This window comes from Molothrus aeneus, chromosome 2 (assembly GCF_037042795.1).
Source record: "Molothrus aeneus isolate 106 chromosome 2, BPBGC_Maene_1.0, whole genome shotgun sequence".
NCBI lineage: Eukaryota > Metazoa > Chordata > Aves > Passeriformes > Icteridae > Molothrus > Molothrus aeneus.
The window spans coordinates 33894016-33916950 of record NC_089647.1 but is presented as its reverse complement, the minus strand read 5'-3'; the positions used below and the strand labels follow the sequence as shown (position 1 = coordinate 33916950).

At 37.3% G+C, this 22935-nt stretch overlaps 1 protein-coding gene across 16 annotated transcripts in view; it reads right to left on the bottom strand.

Moving 5' to 3' along the window:
• DLG2 (discs large MAGUK scaffold protein 2) overlaps positions 1-22935 on the bottom strand; it is a 988724-nt gene that overhangs the window by 203879 nt on the left and 761910 nt on the right. For 14 of the 16 annotated variants that reach the window (XM_066572327.1, XM_066572326.1, XM_066572328.1 and 11 more), the window contains 2 exons: positions 21324-21392; positions 10904-11060 (listed from right to left, as the gene is read on the bottom strand). In XM_066572327.1, coding sequence (XP_066428424.1) covers positions 10904-11060; positions 21324-21392 — 226 coding nt within the window. The remainder of the gene's footprint in view (positions 1-10903; positions 11061-21323; positions 21393-22935) is intronic. The other 2 variants (XM_066572332.1, XM_066572334.1) reach the window with 1 other exon arrangement.

Here is a 22935-nt window from a genome sequence, read left to right as displayed (position 1 = left end):
AGCTAATAACACCAAGCCAGTGTCTATCAGCTCATTTAAAAATAAATATAACTAATATTTTTCATCCATTTTATACATGAAACATCCATCAAATACAATTGTTAGTAAGAGTATTCATTATTGTTAAAATGGAGAGCTCATAATTAGCTCTTAAATTCAAATCTAGTTGCTACTTTTTAATTTTTTCTCCTTCTGTGTGGTCGCTCAAAACCCCTTATATTCCTACCATCACCTAATTTCATGGATCTCACTACAGTGTCATCTTTTCGAGCATTCCTTCTCCTTTGCAGTTCCTGCTCTCTTTCTACTCTGAATTGGTAAAATATCAAACTGTCCCTCCTCCCTCCTACAGCTTTTATTCACACACAACTGTTACTTCCATTCACTTTCCTGCCTTTCTGAAATATCTCTCTTTCTCTCTAATTCTGTTTTCAGCATTTGTATTTTCTTGTCTCCTGCTCTCATCCTTAGTCATTTAGACATGCCCCTTTTAGTAGCATTTATTCCATATACCTTGGTGCCCATATACATCTAAAGAAGTATTTTTCCTTATTCAGTAACTCAATTCAGTTTCCTAAATTAACTCTCACATTTGCAAGCACAAGTGAATGGATATAACTAAGCTGGCGTTTTTCAGTTTTACTCATAATGTCACAGGGGTTTTGCTTCACATTTGAATTTCAAAGGATAGTATAAGCAGAAATAATGATTGAAACTCTCTTGCTTCTGAAATGAGGTAAAGGTTCTCATTTTAACAAGTTCCTTATACCGCAAAGATGATAAGAACTTAATTTCAGCTGAAGCCAACAAGAAATAGATACTCGGGAACTGAAATAAAAAGGCAAAACAATTTTAGAGTCTGCCTAGAGACAGAAGCGACCCTGAGCACTGAGTTAGAGATTAATTCAAAAATTGAAATCCTTGCTTGATAGGTGTTTTCACATTTCCACATCCAGAGAATGGCTCTGAGGCTGTGAGAGGTGAGATGGCCATTGGCTTGTGCCATGGCAAATCCATACTGAACTCAACCCAGTGACCACGAGGCAATGTGGCTGAAGGGTAGACTGTCAATGGCTGAAGGGTAGACTGTCTTACTGGAATGAGGTAAGTAAACGTTCAGTGCTCATGTTTCATATTAAAACTACCTGAATCACAACATTCATAATTTATTTGCGGTTCTACAAATGAAGATTATGACACAGACACTTTGAATAGACAAAGCTCCATACTCTCATATAAACCATGTTTTTTATAACCAGTGGAAAGGAAATAGCTCTTGTATTCTCTGAGTGATTTTCTTTTTGCTCCCATTCTGATGGCTTGCTTGTTCAGATTCAGGGTATATCTAACTTGTTTTTTCAAAAAGATCTCAAAAATCTCCTCGCACAAACTATTGCAGATATCCCTTCAATACCCTATTTAATGGATGGCCAATTTCTATTACTTTACAGCTTGTGTCATATGATAATTCTTTTAATCACTCTGAAACTGACTGAGCAGAATGATTCCTGAAGACTAGTTAGTTTGAGCACAAGGCAAAAGTCCAGCCTGGGGCAAAGCTCTGTATGAATAAAGCTCAGGGATTTTATCCATTGTGTCCAGCAGTAGCAGCTTGGCTTTTACTTTTGCACTGTTAGCCTGGCAGTGCAGCAACACTGAGGGGTGAAAACCTTATTACAAATCTTCAGTGTATCAGATGTGATATAATTCTGCTTGACAGTGTTACACCAAAATTTGCCAAGTCAGAATGTTTGAACTGAATGTGCACTCCTCCTTAAACTATAAGGAGCTGAAGAGCAAGCAGTCTGGCATTAGACCATTTTTTCTCACTGAGGCAATAGTGAAATGAAGATTTTAGAGGCAACTGATGATTTAATCACAACAGAAATATAGAGCCTCTGGTCTAGGCCAATTTACTAGCTGTATATGACACAGAACTGACAGGTCTGATAGCTAACACCCTTGGGGAAAAAAAATATATACCTTATTCAAGAGAATTGTTGGTATAATTTATTAGCTTCCGATCATGTGCTTGAAATGTGAGAGTTAAGTTAGGAAACAGTTACTGCATCAAGACAATTCCACTGTACATTACAGATTGCAGGAAGATGTGGGTGAAGAGTTGTGGTGGGGAGAGAGAAATCCAGCTGGAAGACAAATTCCTAGATTAATGAGATGAAATTATGCAGCAGTATATGCAGCAATCCAGAATATGCTGCTGGTATTTTTTTTTCCCTGGAATCTCTATTAAGGTTGCATTTTTGAGTAATCTATTTTATTTTGAAGTCACAAAGTGGGAAGTCTATGAGCTTCTCTGGCAACACAACCACTTGCTCTGATTAAAAAATAAATGCCTCATATTTTGAGGCTGGGTATGTCTAAGTTCCACTTCCAGCCATCAGATTAGATATATTTACCCACAACACTGAAAAACAGTTTGCTACCAGCTCACCTCCCCAAGATTCACTATTTCCAGATGGAAGTGTTAACATGGACATGGTTCATACTACATTAAAATGAATTTTTACTATCAAGGGGGATGCTAGGGTTTTTCTGCCATGAGTTCTAAACTTCACAGTCTCATGGAAAAAGAGACTTTGTTCCAGTGTTTGCACCCAGCTTCTCTTCACCAGGTTCCAGTTGCCTTCTGTACCTTTAAATCTCTCTTCTTGTACAGGGAAGCTGCACGGGTGTCTCAGTTTTGTGAAATGTTTTTGGCTCATCATGATGACAGTGAGTACTGAACATATGTCTGCATGCATTGTGAGGGGTGAAACTGAGTTTATCTGGAAAAGACAGAGCACTGTGCACCCAGATGATCCCATATAGACATAAACCCACATCCCCAAATCCCAGAATTCCCAGAGTTGTCAGCAATATCTGAACTTATATTAAACAGCTGTTTTGCCCTGGATATTTCCATTAGATCTCACCCTGGCAACATCTTTGCTTTTTTCTGCTTTTCTCTACGTTTATGACATGCTACTCTATGAAGATGTTGATAGGTAGATTACAGGGGCTGCAAGTTTGCAGTAAAATGACATTTATGACTTCTTCTCTGTGACTAATGCTCTTTCAGGAGGAAAACGATATTTCACAATTTATTCTTGAAAAATTCATCAGGATTAGTACTCCTTCTTCTGCTGTTTTCTAAGTATCTGCAAATAGATTGACTGTTTCTCCCAGAAGTTTTCCCTGGAAATTGGGCAAAATATACTCCCAAATATTCCTTCAGTTAATGAATAAAATTATGAATGGCCTGAAGTGAATGGTTCCTGAAGTATATGAGAATCAACTTCATCTGTTTACAACATCTAACTCATCTAAGCTCTAATTTGATTTTGCCTAAGCCGAAGTCCGCTTCAAAGACTTTTCTGTTTCTTCATAACTGCCCTAATTGGATAATTGTGGATCCATCTCTTTTTAAAGACAGAACAACAAAAAAATCACTAAAGGTTTGAACTCTCACTTTTAAACAATCTTTTTTCCAACTCTTTGGGAAATTAATTTCTTGCTTCATTTTCTATTTTTATCAAACATGCATACATTTTCTTGATGCCTTTTCTAATTTTTGAAAGTACAGCTCATTTTACATTTTGCCCTTCTGAATTTCCCCCTAGATTTTACCTAACATTTATAAATTTATAAGACTTGGGCTGTTATTACCACAGTGACTAATTCAACTTCCACTTTTTCAATGTTGATTACTTGAGTTTCACAGCAAACTAGTTTTGAAGTTCATGTTACTTCCTCATTCCCTTTCAGCACAAAATAATAAAAATTGCCTCTACACTATATGATTACTCAAGGGCGAGTTGTCTTTCTCCTTCGAAATATTTAGTGGATTAATCTGTGTCATTCTCCCATTTTTTGGCTATTCTTCTTTATTAATGAGAATAAAACCTAGAATTATCTGACTTATACTTATTTTTCTATATTCTCCACCAAAACCAGATTAATGAATGTTTGGTCAGTTTGTATAGGATTTATTTCAGTAAAGGGAAGTTATGCTAAATTCTCTATAATATGTGAAAAGAAATAGAAATTTTTACAGCAAAAAGGTCATCTGACCAGGTAAAATGTGTGCTTTAGGGCAAAGTAAGTTATGGCTACACCTTTCTGTTAGCTACCGAGGGGGCCTGAAGGGTTATATACTCTGTGCTTCCCAACATGAGCAAAGCCTGAATTCAGATTAATCCACTAAATATTTCTAAGGAGCTTAATCTACTTGTCCTTCTAGTTGGTGTGATCCCATTAACATATGAAAATGCCTGTGCTCTCAGCTCCTTTCCAGAGGTTTTCTTTTTACAGATCTGTCACATATATCACCTACAATCAAGTATTGATCCTTTGGATATATTTAGCAACACATTCTTGCTCGATTTTCAATCACATTCTACTTTAAAAGAGTCCAGTCAGGTGCACTGATTTACCCATTTAAATCACTGCTCTGATTATATACAATATGTAAATCAATGCTCTGATTGTACACCAAGCAGTGCTCTATACATTACTGCAAAGCAGGCTTACACAGTTAACATACTGACTAAGTAGGATTAATGTTAAAAACATTACAGAAGTCTATAGACAATTGCAGCTAAAGGCCACAGAAACTGATAGACTGTCCCATGCCTGAGGACAGTCATGCAGCACTCACACCACCACGGGGAAGAAGGCATCCTAAGGATATGGTCAGTGCCTCTGCAAACAATTCCTGCAGGGCAAAGGGAATATCTGTTACAGTCCTGACACTATTACACAAAAGGGACAAACTGGTGATCAAAGAAGAAAATATACCAGGCTCTATGGAGATGTTTCAAACATTTTCTGGGACAGCTGTGTTTTGGAAAAAAGAAAATCTCAGAAGGAAAACCAAATGGTATTTGCCATTTATCATAGTTTTGTAACTAGGTAACAAAATGCACTATTTGCCCTGAGCAGTTTTTCTGCTTTTACCAGGAACAAAATAACCATTTTAAATTAGAAAGCTGAAAGCTTCTCTGTACCAAAGGAAGGGAAGTCAGTCTGAAGGTCAAATATAACTGCAGCAAATATAGGCCATAAATATTTGCTGTAAGCAAGCACAGAGTTCTTACATTCTATCCTGCTCTATATGGACATTTTTGGAGTAGAAATTGAAGAAGGCTCTGTTTTTTCAAATGCATATTGTATTTTTGGCTACAGGTGTGAGTGAGAAGGTGGGTAGGAGTTGTGTGGGAGGAACCAAGTACAAAGAAATGTTGAAACTGTTCATAAAGAATAGCAAATGTTTCACCAAAAAACAACAGCAGGATGATGCACAGACACAAGACGAAATCTGATTAAGATAAGATCCCTCTGCAAGGAAGAACCTTGTATAAAACACCAGAGACAATACTGAAGTGAGATGCTCAAATACTGGTGTTGCAAACTAGGTTTATACAGTGCCACATACCAGTGACAGAAAACCCCAGAGTATCTGCACCAGCCCCTTCCCAACCCGTAGTTGTTTAATTCTCAGAAAGCAGCATGGGAAAAAAATAGCGTCTTTCCCCATATAGGAGTACATCCTGATACTACACCAGATCAGCAGGAAAATCACACAGAATGCTTTGGTTAACTTCATTCACCTGATTCAGGCTAGAGGGGAAATGGAAGTATTACCAGAGTACTGTCTCTTTGCAATGCAGCCTGTTCTTTTTCTACTCTTTCCTGCTGCTGTTGAGCAATCACCCTGCAGAAAAGTAGTTTTATTCCCTTAAAGTAACCTGTGGATGCATTGCCTGGGAGCAGTCTACTTTTCCCCTTGATTCTACTTTCAGGCTCCAAGTCATGCTGCATCCAGCCATTGTGAACATAAAGCATTTCTACAGGAGAATGAAATAAAGCTGATACTGCCTTTATGGTTCAGGATTTTATGTTACTTTTATTTGTGACTAAGGAAGCATGATAGCTGAAAAAGCAAATATATATCAAAGGGGCAAAGTGACATGAAATGTGAGATGCAGTTTAAGACACCTAAATACAGATATGAATGCATGTGGTGTTTAAGCTTAGAAGACAATACAGGTACTATAGCTTAGGAAGAAATTCAGCCTGCTCTATATAGCCCACAGTTGGCCACCTGAATGTCCTCTCACTTCCTTTGACATTAATGGCAACCATACACCCAGCAAACATGAAGATGTCTATTTGTATCTTAATCTGAGGTTTAACCTTGCACAAAGCCATAAAATCCAGTAACTTCCGAAGTTAAGATTCAAATGCAAATACTTGTTGTTAACTCCTTATGCCTATTAATTCACAGTAATTCTCCCATTTGTACACAACTTGATGCAGCCTTACAGAAAATGATGAAACTGTTTGAAAATAAATGTCATCATAGGAACTCAAGGAGCAATATGCACTATTTCTGTGAAACTGTAAATCTGAATTTTGCTGCTGAACTTGCATGTGTAAACTAATTCTCTCTGGTTTAGGTCCTGTACCTATTGAAAGAGCTGCCCACTTGGCACTGAAAATGCTTTGAAGCATTCAGGCTAGAACACCTAAAAGAAAGACTTATGTTTTATCAAGATTTTAATTTGAGATTGTAATCCAAAAAAAAACCAACGATGTGGCAATTTTTCTTTGAAAAGGACTGTATTGCTTCTCCTGCCTCCCCAGGACTTTCCCCTAAAAATTGCAATGTATTCACTATGTACATACTTCCAAAAATTATAGGACTTTCTATCAGGGTGTATGCACAATGGGTGGCCATTTTATGCATGTGGCTCATGGAAAAAAATTTTTTTTCTAATGCAGGTGGTTTTGACTAACCAGCACTGGTTTCCTGTTGCTGTTTTAATAGGAAAAATATCCCTTAGCTCAGGGAGTGGAATTTAAAACTGCACGAATAGCATCAAGGAACATTACATTTTATTTTTATTGAAGACTGCATTCTCCTAACAGATGGAGAACTTGGGGTCAGAACTGAGTTCAAGCAGCCTCTAAACCTGGCCCAGACTTCTAAAATGATTTTAAACAAATAATTTAACACACTGGCACCTCATTTCTGCTGCTCTACAATGGAAATGATTTTTCCATGGATATTCTGAACTGTTTCCTTTGGCATGTAACTATCTGAGATGAAAATTAATCTGAGTGCGCACATGTAGTAAATCAAGCATTAATGTGTATTAGAATTCAAAAAGCTACATGATAATAGTTACCATATACTTAGTTTGAGGAAAATACTACAGGGGAGGATATTTTCTAGTACAGTGATGAACTTACATTGGCGATGTGTGTGTTACTTCATTTTAAAGACATTCAGAAAAGAGAAAAAAAAAAAATTAGTTGGGTGGTGACTCTAAGGAGTATAATGAATTATACTCCTTAATAGTTTCAGCCAAAGGCAGACCGCTGCCATTACTGATCCTGGGCCGCCACCTGGTGGCATTTGGGAAAAATAAATTCAAATTTCACTCGTCTATGGGGCCAAGGCTGCAGCACCGTCCTTCCCAGTGCTCCCGGAGGGCTGTAGGGTTGGATCTCTCCCTCTCACATCCCGACAGTCAGGCAGAAGGAGGGGCAGAGGGTATGGGATTTGTCCAAGCCTTGTAGGCTGACTCTGGGATGATGTACACACACTCAGTGTGTGTCTCCAAGGCAATACCTGTAAAGGCAAAGCCTTGCTGGGTCTCATTAGTGGATTTGCAGTCTATTTTAGGTATTTTTGTAGGTACATTCCCAAAGGTGAGAATACACAGCTCTCAACCAGTCAACATCGCCATATTCACAGCACAGGCATGAATTTGGAGAGAGCCGGTGATCCTCACTGTCCAGCTGGGAGACTGAGGCTTAGGAAAATGAAGCACCCTGCCTAGGGTCACACAGAAGGACACCAGCTAATTTGATTAAATTGAGTGAATTGAATCACAGAACCGTCTGGGTTGGAAATGGTCACCTTTAAAGGTCACCAAGTCCAACTCCCCTGCAATGGGCAGGGACAACAATGAAAGGAGTAGCATTCTGAAAGATAATAAATATTAGAGGGATTGGCCAAAAAGCAGGTCACACCACATTGTAAAGGTGGTAAAATATCACAATAGAAGAACTCTTGTGGCTTCACTGTAATTCTGCAATACCTACCTCATAAGAATTTAAATTCAGATCTCTAAATCACTTACTATGCTTCCTGTCTGTAAGAAATTTAACCAAGCTTCATCTGATTAGAAATAGCAGCTTTGAGGGGACTATTTGTTCTTGCTAATCAGATTTGTCATGTTTTGAGAAACAAATGGGAAAAGTATTTCTGTAGGGAAATAAGTGTTTCTGAGGGATGAGACAAGAAAGAACAAACATAGAGAAACAGACATTTTTTCTGCAGTCCTTATAAAACTAAGGTGTCTGGGACCCTTCACTAGAAAATGGTACAAGAATAATGAGCCCTGTGCATGAAACTGTTTTTTTTCTGAATATGGCAAAATGGATCCATAATAGTTATTTGTGATTAAATAAATAACAAGGGCCTGACTGGGAGATTGCCTGGGGATATGCATGCAGTCTAATTTAGTAATAATTTCCATCCCTCTCTGCTCAATGAACAAATAAACAACTCTTGCATGACAAGTAAATGCTGATGCAACAATGGTAACATTAATTAGAACCTTATGGAAAATGCCACTACAAAACAGAAAAAATAGATTTAAAAATTTTACTGTGGCCGTAACATACAGTTGTAAATATATCCTGCTTAAAAGTAAATGGACTTTTAAATTTGTATTTGAACTTCTGGATTTCAGAATACAATGTACTGTGAAAGGCTTTGATCTCATTAGTCTCTGTTAGTCAGCCCTATTTTGCTGCATCTAACGAAAGAAAAATAAATTGCATAATTGTCCTGAAGAAACTTCTCTTTCTATTCTTTGGGTTTCTTGTCTGTGCCTCTTCCTGACACAGGCCTTTTACTTCCTTATCTCTTCATAAGGATAACTTTATAAGACTCTACTTGGATTTTCTTGCAATTCCCTAGAAACTTTCTACTTGGACAGCTCTTTAAGGCACTGTTGGGAGGAAAGGGTTAAAAGCAGTGCAAAGGAGGATGTGAGATTCCAAGAGACCTTGCAGGTGGGAATGCTGAGGCCTGGAGAATATCAGTGTGGGAATATTCCCCCTTAGATTATGCTCACTGCTGTCTGTCCTCTGTCTGTTTTGAGAAACTGAATTTCTGTTCAGAGATAACGTAGGTGTCTGAGGGACTTGGAGGCACTCTCAGGGACCTGCCTGAGCTCCCTGCTTTGGGAGAGGGAAGATCAGAGCTCAGAGATCATAAAAAGCACAGAGATCACAGCATGGTGGTAAGCCCCATGTGCGTGGGCCCTCAATAAATAGGTGCAAAGAACAGCCCTGCCACCCCTGAGGGTGGGCTGAGCCTGACGGTTCCTGCGTTCCCACTCCTGTGTCTGCCCAGGTGTTGCCTTGGGATCCTCTGGTTAGTGAGGTAAAGAAATAAATTTACTGTTTTGCATTTCAGATGTAGTTGCGTGGTGTTCTACCTGCCTGCCTGTGTGGGCTCCCAAACACTCTTTACTTGCTCTTGCTCATTTTTTCTTACAGCACTTTTAAGGAACAGGTCTAGATAAAATTCACTCTTGTGATCCTCACGATGTCAGGTTACTGCCTCCCTTTGGTGATAACTTAACCAGATTTTCTATATATAGCAAAACACCTCCAGCCACCTCTTTACAACTTTTTACAAAACTTTGACAGGTGAAAGGCAAATTCATAGAATTTATTATTCATAAAATTTACTTTTCATAGAATAGGCCAAAACAATCCTTAGCACTGTAGGAAAACCATATCCAGCTTTCTTATGAATTTAAACATTGACCCTGAAAGTGTTGCATGACTGCATTACAAACCATCCAGGCTGAAGCCATCTTCCATCCTCAATTCCTGAATTACAGCCAGGGATGCAGGATTCACAGGGAAAGAAGGCACAACAGTGGGAAGCAGTGTGATACCGCAGCCTAGTGCATCCACCATTTATCTGGGATAAATAATTCCTGTATTTCAGCTCTTTGCCTTAAGGCTATTGTTGTGCTTCACACGAAACAGTCACATCTGCATCAATTTGGGATAGTTTCTTTTTTTTTTTTTTCTCCTGTAAGGAATGTGAATAATGTCAATGGATATTTAACTACATTTTCAAGGCTTTCATTCTTATTCAAATTTCTTTATATTCAGATTATTTCAGTCAGATGTTCAATTACTTGACAGAACCTAAAACACAAATGTTCTGGTTTTAAAATGTGTGATATCAATATATTCATGAATGAAAAATTAAAAATTTGTTTTTGAGTCTAAGTATGCAAAATATAACCTCAGGCTAAAAAGCATTTAATCCAATAAAACTTGAAAAGAATTTCAGAGGGATCATCAAATTCATCAGAGGCAGAGAGATAATGTACGTAACCTAATTCACCTCCTTGTTGAAGTGAGCTATTTGCTAAGCACTTGAGTGCACACTAGATGGCAGCCTGAGCATAGATGATTTCATCCTACTGCTTGTTCTCCAAGAAAAGGTGAAATTGAGAAATATCCTTCGACTCAGGTGTGTGTTTTGGGAAAAATGGAACTGGATGATGGGCCAAACTATGGGATGCTTAGGTCTGCAATGTTCTTAGGTCCTTCCTGAGGTGTCACGGTAGTGTAGGTAGCATTAAGTAGAGAAAAGTCTCATTCCCAGCTAAATGCAAGTAACAGCAGTAACAAATGCTCTAAAACTCAAAGGCAAAATAACCAAAATATTCAGGAAATAGTTCTTTGCAGCTCAGATTTCCCAACATGGAAACGAGAAAAATGTCTTTGTGTGCCCCTTGCAGTATGGCCAAAGAACAAGATGAAGAAGCTGGTGAGGACAGCCCAAGAGAACACTTACAGACAAGATTTGATCTCCTCGCTGCAGCTCTCCGCTGAGATCCGCTGGCCCACCTGCGAGGATGAAAGACACGAAAATGCCTTCCCCGTCTTCACCTCCCACAATGTTGAAACCAAGTCCTGTGGAGCCCTTGTGCAGGATGATTTTGCGAGGCTCTCTGTACAGAAACAAAATCATAATGTTTAGGCACTCTTACTGCATATGCATTTTTCGTAGCATCTTAAGCATACTACATTTTTCCTAAGACACAATGGCCTGCTATTGTCTAATAACAGATGTAACAGATGACAAAGCTGTTAACTGGTGAACAGATAAGGTAGGAATCAACCAGCACTAATTTTTTTCCCTCATGGTTGAATTGAAACATCCCTATTAATTTCACCCCATTGGAGTCATCTTCACTATGTTAAGTGACAAATTTATTAAAAGGAAAAAGCACTGAATGTATGTAATAATCTAATTTATAGCAATGTTATATATCCAGATTTTCAATCTTTATATAGTACCTTTTAATTTTAAATTCTAGTCTTGCTTTTGCAACAAATGAACAAAGAAAAAACTTACAACTCCAAGAAAAGCCATGGCAGTTGTGATCCTGACAGATTTGGAGCAAGTAACATTTACATGATCAAGCTAATTCAGCAGAATCTCATTACAAACTTTGGTTTGACACTATCAGGATCTTGCAATTTTAAGTCACGTTGCAGCTTTATCACTGAACCAGCCCAAGGGGTACCTGCTTTTGCCATGCTCTTTAAAAACTATTAATTGTGATGGAAATCAATAAATAATAACAGGTATATCTCACACAGCTCTTTTCATCTGTAAATTGAAAATATGACCCAGAGGATGTAAACCTAACATGCAATTTACTGATGGGAATACTTATTTCCACAAATAGATAACTTTCCTAAGCAATCAAGGTAGCATCCTTGAGAGAGGGTCCCAAATATTTTTGTTCCCAGTCTCTACATACGAGGCCTCAGAGCTGGCTCTCCCTTGGATACACAAGCACACACAACCACATATACATACAAACACTCCATGTTTATTGGTACTTACCCCATTTCAAATCCCACTAAAATTTAATTTTCAGAAAAAGTGAAAATGCTGTTCAATTATGATGTATAAATTTTAAGCCCAGCCCTGCAAGTCTCCCAAACATACATATAGGTATCTGTGACTCGTCCCAGAGAAATAAGATGCTCTACTCATTCTTTAAGTTTACAAAAAAAAAGCTGCCAGCAATAAAATCACACTTTCTACAGAATGCTTCTTGTATAAAAGATTCAATATTTCCTCCATATTATAGCACAGTTCTGCATCACACAAATGGATCTTTCATTTCCATTATGTTTTTAAAGAACAGAGAAAAAAGGAAGAGAAGTGATTAAATTGAGCAATGCCTTATTTGATACAAGTTTAATCTTATGGACACATGGAGACTTTATCTTGACATGATACTTCTGAAATCACAGGCAGTTGTTAATCTTTACCCAGTGCTAAAATTCAAGTGGTATCCCCAGCTTGATTATGATGTTAAAGTAACATCTCAGCTTTCTGAAACAGAAGTTTCATATATTTGAAAGAGAAGACTAAAGTAATGTATTAGTCCTACTCCATATGGTCCTTCATCCCTTGACATTCATAATGTTGTAAAGTCAGAAAACAGTTAAAAATACAGCTGTGAGAAAAAGATATATTGTATTGAATTTGTGATTTTTTGAAGTATTTTTAAGAATCAGAAAATAAAGGCAGAGGTTTTTTTTTTTTTTTTTTTTGCATCACCGCTGTTGATTTTCCTTGTAGCAACTCCTTTAACACCTTGCTAAATATGTGCAGAGTAGACATAATGCAATCCAGAATCTAAGAAGTCTAAACAGGTTTTTAATTAGAAGTGTGGCCTGGGGGTTGGAGCAGAACTGGGACAGTGAGCTGAAAGCATGACTTCTCTTCTCTGCTTAGCCCATGCACTGCTGAGTGTTCTTGGCAACTCATTTGTTCTCCCACCTTCAGTTTCCTCATCCACAAAATGATACAGTGACACTTGTCATCTTCAAGCCCTACTCATCAGAAATACTTTGCAAGAGTTGAGCAGCTGCCATTTATTATTTACCAGAATATTAAGGAAAAAGAGGCAGCAAAGTCAAACCAGTATCTTTGCATGGTCTGCTGGTGAGAAATCAGAAGAGATCTTGTTCAAAATAAAAATGAGTATTTTCACAAATGACAGGCAGCTTGAATCAAATTAGTTGAAAGCCAGGGCCATGGACAAAACTAGGTCAATACAACTGGGTATCTAATGAATAGTAAGCTGTGCAGCTCAACAAAATGTTGGCCCAGTTATTAATCCCTGTCTCTGATCAAGTCAGCAGATTTATGCCTAAAGTGCTGTCAGTGCTGTTTTATAATTTTGGCCTTTTGACAGCAAAATTCACATTCTGCTCTTGGATGATTATGTTCAGAGGAAGTTCAGACAATAAGGGGAAAATGTCAGAAGCTGTGATTAGAATGCAATGGGTTTCTGCCCCTGCTCTTTTACCTAATCAGATCATTTTGATCATGACTCAGATTTGGCTGAATAGAGGCTGACCATCCTTAGCATGTCTTTGTATTTCTTTCATATCTGAGTACCCTGCAGAATCTGAAATGTGGACTCAAGAACACCTAAGTGCTGTTGTCATTATAAAAATAACCTTTAGCCCTTACTGTATTACAAAAGCTATAGGAAGTAGAATTTACTTGCCAATTCACCTTAATATAATAAATATGTTTTAAAAATATGCATTTGCATGGTGTACTTAGAATGACAATGAAGAAAAGGGCTAATGATGGTAAAAAAGTTGATATAAAATTTATGAAGTAGGACAAATATTTATTAAGGAAACCAACTAAAATACCAGCCACTGCCCAAGTGATCTTTTAAAAGTGATGCAGCAGTTAGTTACCTGCCAATGCTTTATCAACACTCACTGAAATGTCTAAGCTGAAGATGAGGGTGTTACATATTTTATCACCTGGTATAAAAGTTACAGTCAACCCTTAATGATATTTAAGGAAGTCTAAGAACAGCTGTTCCAATTTTTCTTGAATGTGGGAAATAACAATAGGAAAAATTTCTTTGCCTCTGTGAAAAATTGTTATTAATGTAGTTCCAGTACACATGAGAGAACTCAAGACAAAATGCAGATAAATGCTGTAAAGGAGGTGATGGAATCAAACACTTAAAGATGACATGATGATGGGAGAGTTGAGAACTGAAAGAAAAGTAACTCAAATGTGAATGATGCTTGCTTGTAGTTAATGCACTCAGAATGTCTAGCTGCCTGCAGAAAACAGCAACTAAGGCAGAACTCATTTTAAGATGGGGTGGTTGGGCACTGAGCAGGCTCCCCAGGGCAGTGGTCACAGCACCAGCCTGACAGAGTTCAAGGAGCATTTGGACAATGATCTCAGGCATATGGTGTGACTCTTGGGGATGTCCTCTGCAGGGCCAGGAGTTGGACTCAGTGATTCTTGCGGGTCCCTTCCCACTCAGCTTGCTCTGTGAAGATGTTTTATTTGGATACAATAGATGGCACTCTATAGCTACCCTGGAAAAGGGAGCAGTCTGACATCCAATGTTTGTGAAATTCATGTTTCAGCCTCCAGCTTTAACTATTTATCCCATTTACAATTTCTTCTGTGATAAATACAGCTGAAGGTAACTTTGTAGGTGCTAACAAAGCATACTAGCACATTAATTTGGTGTGTGCATGTTTTATACCCTCCTGCAGCTCTGTACCACATACAAACAGAGCAGAACAGCAGGGGAAATCAAGCAGAAATTAGAAAGGAGTGTGAGATGAAAACGTTCCTGGACTGACAGAAGGCAGCAGAAGGGAGGGAAAAAAAAAAAAGAGAAGGGAAAAAAGGAAAGAAAAGAGGAAAGAAGAGAGAAATCAAAAAAAGGGAAGCAGTGCCTCTGTAAAGGAGATCAGGAAAGGAAATAAAAAGGTAGAGAAAGAAGAAAGGAAGATTTACATTAATAGATCCAGGAGTAAAGAGCAAATAAAATGCTGCAATCCACACAAATTTACAGGCTGAGAAATCAATGGCACAATCAATTTGGATGGACTTGGTTACTTGCTTTGGGGAATGCATCAGATCAGATTCTGTAAATCACATTATAAACTGCAGGCCTGATGTAAGAGCAAAGATTACGAAATTAATATTTGAAAACAATAAGTAGGAACAAAATGTCAACACTTAAGAAAATGTCTTCTGTCATAAAAATGCAGTGACCAAAAATAAATCATAGTGCAGCATTTCTCTCCTTAGCAGGTTTGTTTGGTTTATGCATGTTTAAATTGATCACTATCTTAAAAACAGCAAGTTCTTTTTATTTACTACATTTGTACTGGTTTGATCAGTTTATCAGTTTACTATATCAGTTTATTATTTGGTTTGATCAGTTTATCAGTTTACTTTTAACAAACAGAAAATGACAAGAGAAAAAATGTGACTATTACTATCATTCTTCTACAGACTGGAATCCATAGTAATTATAGATCTAATTTAAGAGATTAAAACTGGACTGATAAATGATGGGGCAGTGCTTTCTAAAAACAAGTAATTCTTATAATAATTAACTGAAAGAAAATCCATGATTAAATTGATTTTTTTTTTACTGCTGGCAACATTAAAGAAAAGAGTCAGTTTTAGTATTCATCTCAATTGACACAGCTCTGTCTTTCTGTTTCTTTTGTACCATCAATAAAATTGGAGAGCTGACACGTTTTGTGGTTTTTGAAATACCTACAGAAATATTAAGCAACACAGGGTGCTTTCAAACATCAGACCCTAGGGCTTTCTTCAGTTTTATACAATCGATGAGGTGTCTCAAATCTGTAGAGGCTTAGAAATATGGCTTTGATCTTGATTTGGCTGCAGTTTTTTTGTTGTGATGGCTTTTTAATATTTTTTTTTCTTTTTGTTGTTATTGTTGGTTTTTTGACTTTCCTCCTTCCCCCAAACTGCCATTTTCTTCACAAAGGATGTTGAAAGCATGCATAAAGTCTTTGTTGCTTTGGTGTTATAGTAATACGGATCACAGAAAGCCCAGAAGAATATTTCTCTTACTGTTTGCATTAGGGTAGCATCAATATACAAGTCAGGGTCCACAACCTTTATAATATTATATAGTGCAAGAAAACCCATCCCAGCTATTTGAATGAGCAAACAGCAGGAGGTGAAGTTGAAGTTGTATCATTTGGGTAAAGTCACATTAGCAAATCAAGGAGAAGAGCACACAGGGGATAGGACAACAGGAAATGGCTTTAAACTGAAACAGGGTGGATTTAGATTAAATACTAAGAGGAATGTATCTACAGTGAGGCTGGTGAGGCACTGGCACAGGTTGCTCAGAGAAGCTGTGGATACCCAGCCCCTGCAAGTGTTCAGGGCCAGGTTGAATGGGCAATTGAGCAACCTGGTCTAGTGTAAGATGGGGTGGGGTTTGAACCAGATGATCTTTAAAGTCCCTTCCAACCCAAGCCATTCTGTGATTCTCTGAAAGAACCCACACCAAATCTAAGGCAGCAAGGCCCCTTCTCCTAAGCAGTATAAATATGTTTGGCTTCAAACAATCCACAGTGTGAGCACTGAGTTACATTAGATTCATTTGGCAAATCAAGCCATTTCCTGTTCACAACAGTAATTCCGGTTTTCCTCTCATGCTTCAAAAGATTCTGATAAATACCTGTGTATTTATTTCTGGCAAGCAAAGGACATTCATACTGGAAGAACCTAAAAAAAGGTGTTTCAAATAGATTGTTCATTCTTCACAGCATTGAACACAAGAAGATTGGAGGGACAGACTATGTGCCAGTGTGTGATGGTTTAAAATCTGATTACTCAAACAAGGGATGATATGAAATTCTAAGTGGTTGAAGGCCTGAAATATTCACACACACCCTTGTAAAAGGCTTTGAGTTTTGGTGGAACCAAGCTTTCTTTGTATAGATTTTCTTTCCTACTTCTACAACTCTTGTTTCACACAAATGAAAAATCTGTGAATTTGATGTGAAACAGCTCCACCCTTTGCTTTTCCTCCCTGGCCCTCCCTCTCATTTGCCTTTATTGCAGTGACCAAAGCACCAGGCAGTGGTAGGGAGCAACAGACCTTCCTTTCTCAGTTCCCAGTTCTTCATCACCTCGTGGCACCTGCACACACCAGTGTTACACCTGACCCTGTGAGGTTTCATCCCTGAGAGTGACTTTAATCAGTGTCATCCTACTTTTAATTATTATTGAAAATAACAAAAAATAAGGAAGCCTTCCTCTTATCAACTGCTTTCATATTGACCATCACAGTCCAGAGGGGTAACTTTGCCTGCATAAACTGAAGCAATGTTTTGGCCTTCAAATTCGATTAGTGACTTATTTCATTTGACCAAATATTGGTATACTAACAACTAAGCACTCAGCCTTTAGTAAGATGTACATTCATCAGATTACATAGTAAAATATCACTTTGCCTGTGATATTTCAGGTAGCTAAAGTTACCCTATCTGCTTGAAAAAAGTATTTTGTTGATTTGACGATGGATTCCTTGAATTTCTTGTTCATTGAACATGTAAAAGCAATGATTTATTCTAGCTTTAATAATGACTACAATTTTAATGCATTTATTCTGCAAACATCATGCCCAAATTGTCACTAACTTTTATGTATACTTAATACAAGGAAACCTACTGGGGGCCAGGCTTCAACCTGACTGATGCATGTGTGATTGCACTGGGTTATATTTTGCAACAGATTTTGTTCTGTAGGAAGACCTCTGGACTCTAGCAATCTTTCAGTTTATCTTTTGTAGAGAAATTAAAGCCTGCACACCAGGACAAGTTTTCTGCTTGCAGATAGCAAGATGGAATTGGCATACAGGAATAATCTTTTTGATTTTAAAAACTGGACTGCATTTTTACCATGACACCTGACATTTACTTCAAATGCACAGTAGTCGGCCTCCTGGGTTTGAGAAATCTCATGGATTTTTAGAGAGATAATGTAGGACAGCCAATATAGCTGTCCTTCAGCTCTAAAAGGGATATGATTATTCCTGTCTGATAGTTCATTTATCCTTTGTCTCACATAATCACTTATCTCTCTTCCCTGTTCCAGGAGGTATACTATTTCCATGCTAATAATCAAAATAAATACTGAAAACTGCATCTCTGTACCATCTTATATACCCAGCACAGACAACTCCATACTAGAGAGGTTTGCTTTGCATCTTGCTTTTAAAAACTATTGGTTCCATACTGAAACCACTGTTGTAGAAACTATTACTTGCAGCATTCAATAGCTCTATTTACCATGAATGCTCCAGCTTTACAGTTTGTAAACAAAGCTAGATGAGACGGAATTGGTGAGAGGCAACAGAATTGCATTACCAAGAGACAGGAAGTATTCAAATGCTCAGAGAATACCTAAAAATAGCAGTGCCTCTAAGCCATGTTTGGAAATATCAATACACAGGCCGCTAGTCGCAAGCATGTCAAATTACTTTATAGAAGACACTTCTGAAACTAAAACCATTCTGTAATATCTGTCTTGTTCAGAATAAAAATTCTTATCCTTAGTAATGGTTCAAATGCTGTTTATTTATGTATAAATATTTTTAAATGTATTTCAGATCCTCAGACATATTGAGAAGTCAAAAAGACTTGATCAAATAAGTTGAAATCCCAGTTTCTAAGAGTTGGCTGGTAGCATATAAAAGTCAATTTAGTGTGGATGCCAAAAGCAGAGAGAATAGCTGTCAAACATCACTAACATTAAAGCTTTGTGTGCTAGTATGGCAGGATTAAAAAAAAAACAAGGGCTGTTTTCAACCAATATTTTGGATAGTCACAGCTAAGATTGTTCATTAAAATCACTTCAAAAAACTCAAAATAACAATATTTTCAAATTCAAACAATAGATTTTTCTTGGTTTTTAAACCATGAAAATAAAACATTAGGGAAGTTGCTAATGAAGACCTCCAACACCTCTGAAGTTCATGCCTTTATATACAGACTAAATCTGTACACCTCATGTACAGTTATTACACTGTGAAGAATATATGGCTTGAATATATTGGAAAAAAATCTTTAAAGATGCTTTTATTTTTCCCACCTGGTCATTCATGTTGTTGCCTGACATGAAGTCCACAAAAGCCCTCTCTAATGAAAAATTAAATGATTTTACGTGTTCATCTATCACCTCGTTGAAAAAAAGCTATTCAAATTCTTTAAAAATCTCTTCTGGCCAGCTCTATTATCATGTATTGCAACAGGGTGGAAAGGACTAAAAGCTCGCAAATGCAATTCCCTCTGTATTTCTTTAACCCTCCTAGATTTAATTTTTCATTCATAGGACCCAGTAATTATATCACTTCAGTGACTCCACAGTCAGTCAGAGAGAGCCAGCATGCAAGGTACAAATGTCAGCGTGTGCCAGGGATGCCTTGCAGGTAAAGCAGCCGTTTAAAAAGTGCATCCCAAAACCAATTTAGTGATTCTCCTAAATACAGGATTCTTCTGATAGGAACACAGTTCCTAAAAGAGAAAAATAACTTTGTTTTGACCTCAAATTCTATTAGCTGTAAACATAGCAGCATGGACTCCACAAAAACAGAATAAATTGAGCTTTAACATAATGAAATATTTAGGGCTGAGCTGATTACTCATTTCTGCTCAGCAGTGGAATAGGCTAACAGTCCCACTTTCCTATGTGAAATGAAATATGATGCAGTGTAAGTTGATTGGTAATAATTACAAGCTGATGTTCTTCTACCTCCTGAGCAACAGGAGACATGTGCATCAATTGCAGATTTTCTGTACTGTAATGATTCACACACAATATATGCAAGTTGTCTGTGTGGCCAGTACAGATTCTGCAATTTATCTAAATATTCATTTAGAAAGATTGATTTCCAGATTTAAGTAGAAGTTTAAAGCTACAGGATGATTCCTGAATTGGTCCAGTAGACCAAGCCAGAGACATCCTAATAGAATTTCCTTCCTTAAATCTCAACAGAGCAAATTATTTTTCTCCCCCTACTTTTTTACCACCCAAATTGTTCTTGAAGCTCAATTTTATTTCAAACATCAATTCATTCATGAGATGATTTGAAGAAGATTCAGGGGAATTTATTAGGACTCTCTTTTTGGATTAGAGAGATAAAGAAAAGAAATCTAAAAGGAGGGTGTTTAAGCACTGAGACTGCTAGTCCAGGACTTGAGCAATCTCCAGGTTTTTGATAGCCACAGCTTCACTGGACAAGACCCTGAGCAACTTGATCTACCTTAAATTTGGTCCTGTTTTGAGCAGAATGGCTGGATGACAATTAAGGCTTTATTTATAGAACTATCTTCCAGATGATAGCCCTTGAGCCACATGCACTTTTCCTGCATAATTCCATTATTCAATCTAATTTTCAATGAATAATTACCATAGCTGTTATACATATTTTAAATAATCATATTTTAAAATCATAGATCTAGGTAAGAAACTAAAAATTTGGACTTTTGAGAAAACTATTTCAGACTTGTCTTAGGACAGGATTATTTTACACAGTGACCAATTTATTTTCTGACTGCACCACAGCAAATTGTAACAGAAACTAAAAGACAACAAGACGACATCTTTCCTCTGTGGAAACTTTATAGTCTCACTTTTATCACAAGAAAGAAAAGCTTTGAAATATGAACTGAGAGCAGCCAATGATAGGTTATTACCCATGCCTACAGAGTTCCACATTTCTATGGGAGGGAATAAAAAAGAATTGACATGTTTTTAGACTATGCCAGTCAGTGCAAACAAAATGTGTGTTCTTGTGTGAAATATGAGCCTTTCTAATACTGTAAAGATGCAAGAATATTATCTGTAGTTGTGCATTTTTCGCATTTTACACCATTGTCTTAGTTAAAATTGAGGCAGCTATGCGCCCAGAGCTGTGTTCTACACTTAACACTCATGTACACAGATATTCACCAGCACAGGGCTAATATTTTCTATCAGCACTTCTTCATCCTTAGTTTTGAACACTGATTTGTCAAACAGAACTCATGCATACATTAAGAAAACAGAGTAAGACTTCACTGGGCTTTTCCATGGTAAGTGGGGAGATTTTACAGCTAACACAAGTAAATATTAACACTACTCAAGTGAGATTAATTGAAGAAATGTATCCAATATATCTCCATGACAGATACTCTCATCTCCATGAAAACCCAACCTTCCAGCGTAAGTACCAAGAAAGGATCAGCACTAATTTGAAACTTCATTGCTTCATCTCACAGACTTAAACACCCCATCTGATGAGGAGCCCTGTGTGTGTGGGTAGCTCAGTGGTACCTGACACCTCTACAGCAGCTTCAACAGAGAATCATCTTACCCTTCCACAGAAATGGTCCGCTGCAAGCTCACTGTGGGGGGACGCGTTGCAGTGCTGTGCTGGGAATGACTGGACGGCCAAGGAAGAATAAAGAAAAGCATTTGTTAAAGAAATAGAAGTTGCTCTTGCTCGTACTGTCTCTAGCAGTTTAGCTAATGCCAAAATAGATACAACAATCAGATTGTTTTACACGTGTCTAAAGCATTTTGACCTCAGTGGTGCTCATCTGATCAAAAAGGACCTAATTGTACAATTTCAGTTTAAATTCAGCTTTCATTTCTCATTAAGAGCAGAAAATGAAGATAACTCTCCCTTATTTTTCCTACTCATTTTTTAAATACATATAGATTCATACACAGAGTTTAGTAATTTAAAATAACTTAAATGCTAATTATTCCACTAAATATACTAAACATTCAATGCAAATTTAATTTTAGAGCAAAAGGTAAAACAGCAAATGATAACGTAATCAATCTAATTCTCAGTGTTTCTCAGTAAAAGAGGACATGCATTCCTTAGAGCTGCACCTTGATGTAACTTCAACACTAGCTCTATCAGATTTTAAGCAGCTTGAGTCTTTCCACATGGATTTTTATTAATCTAGGACACAACATTTGGGAAAAAACATGGTATTTTTTTCTATATCAAAACACAGACTTTCTAAAAAAACCTTTTTGATTGATTCTGATTTTTGAGGTCTAATGGCTTCCCATATGTTATACTGACATGACTAAGTAACCTGACTAACAATAATTCTGTTAAAAATACACAGTATGTGCTAATTTCAGTATTATACTATGGTAGAATAGTATTGTAAATACAAATGGATAAAACATCAGTCAAAGGCAGTTTTGTGATAATAAATTGTACTCCTTATCCAAGACATCCTGTTTAAATAAGATATTAAAAAGCAGAAGCATCTGGGTGTATTTTCTGATTAGTTTAAATGACTATAGCACATAGTGAGCCCCAGTATTAATAATGCAAAGTACACAATAAAAATAAATCTTTATGTCAGTTTTATATCACTAATTCTAATAACTGAAGACTTTGTCTTGCTTTCAAGCTTTGCTTATATCTCAAGCTGCTTGTTCAGAAGCAACGCATCTTATTTTCAATCAAAGCACTTCATTTGACATTAGTGAGCAACATATCTCTTTTACATGAATTTCATCCTGTAACATAGTCAATGCTGTCTGATAGAAAAGATCCTTTTTGGTTTCTGTTTTGCAGCCCATGGAGTTGTGCTGCCTGTCACTGGACAAACAAGTCCTGCTGCTTCCTGGTGTCTTCTGTTGTGACAAGTGTGCTCTTGTTTTATGTTGAGGTTTTTTTTGAGAAGGTTTCAGAAGGCTTGTGGAAAAGTATATTCCCCTTGTAAGAAGAGCTGCAGAGCTCCTTAACTGTTTTATAGCAAACTTAGGAATTATAAGTTTGCAGGATCATGGTACGAACAGAACAGCTGGGTGGGACAAACACTGCAGAACATTATATGAATATTGGTTAAAATTTCGCATTCACAAGGAACTTTACACTCCACTCTTGCCAAGTGAGGGGCTCATCTAGCTGCAATATTCCACCCATTAGAAACCTTTTCCATTCCTAGGGATTT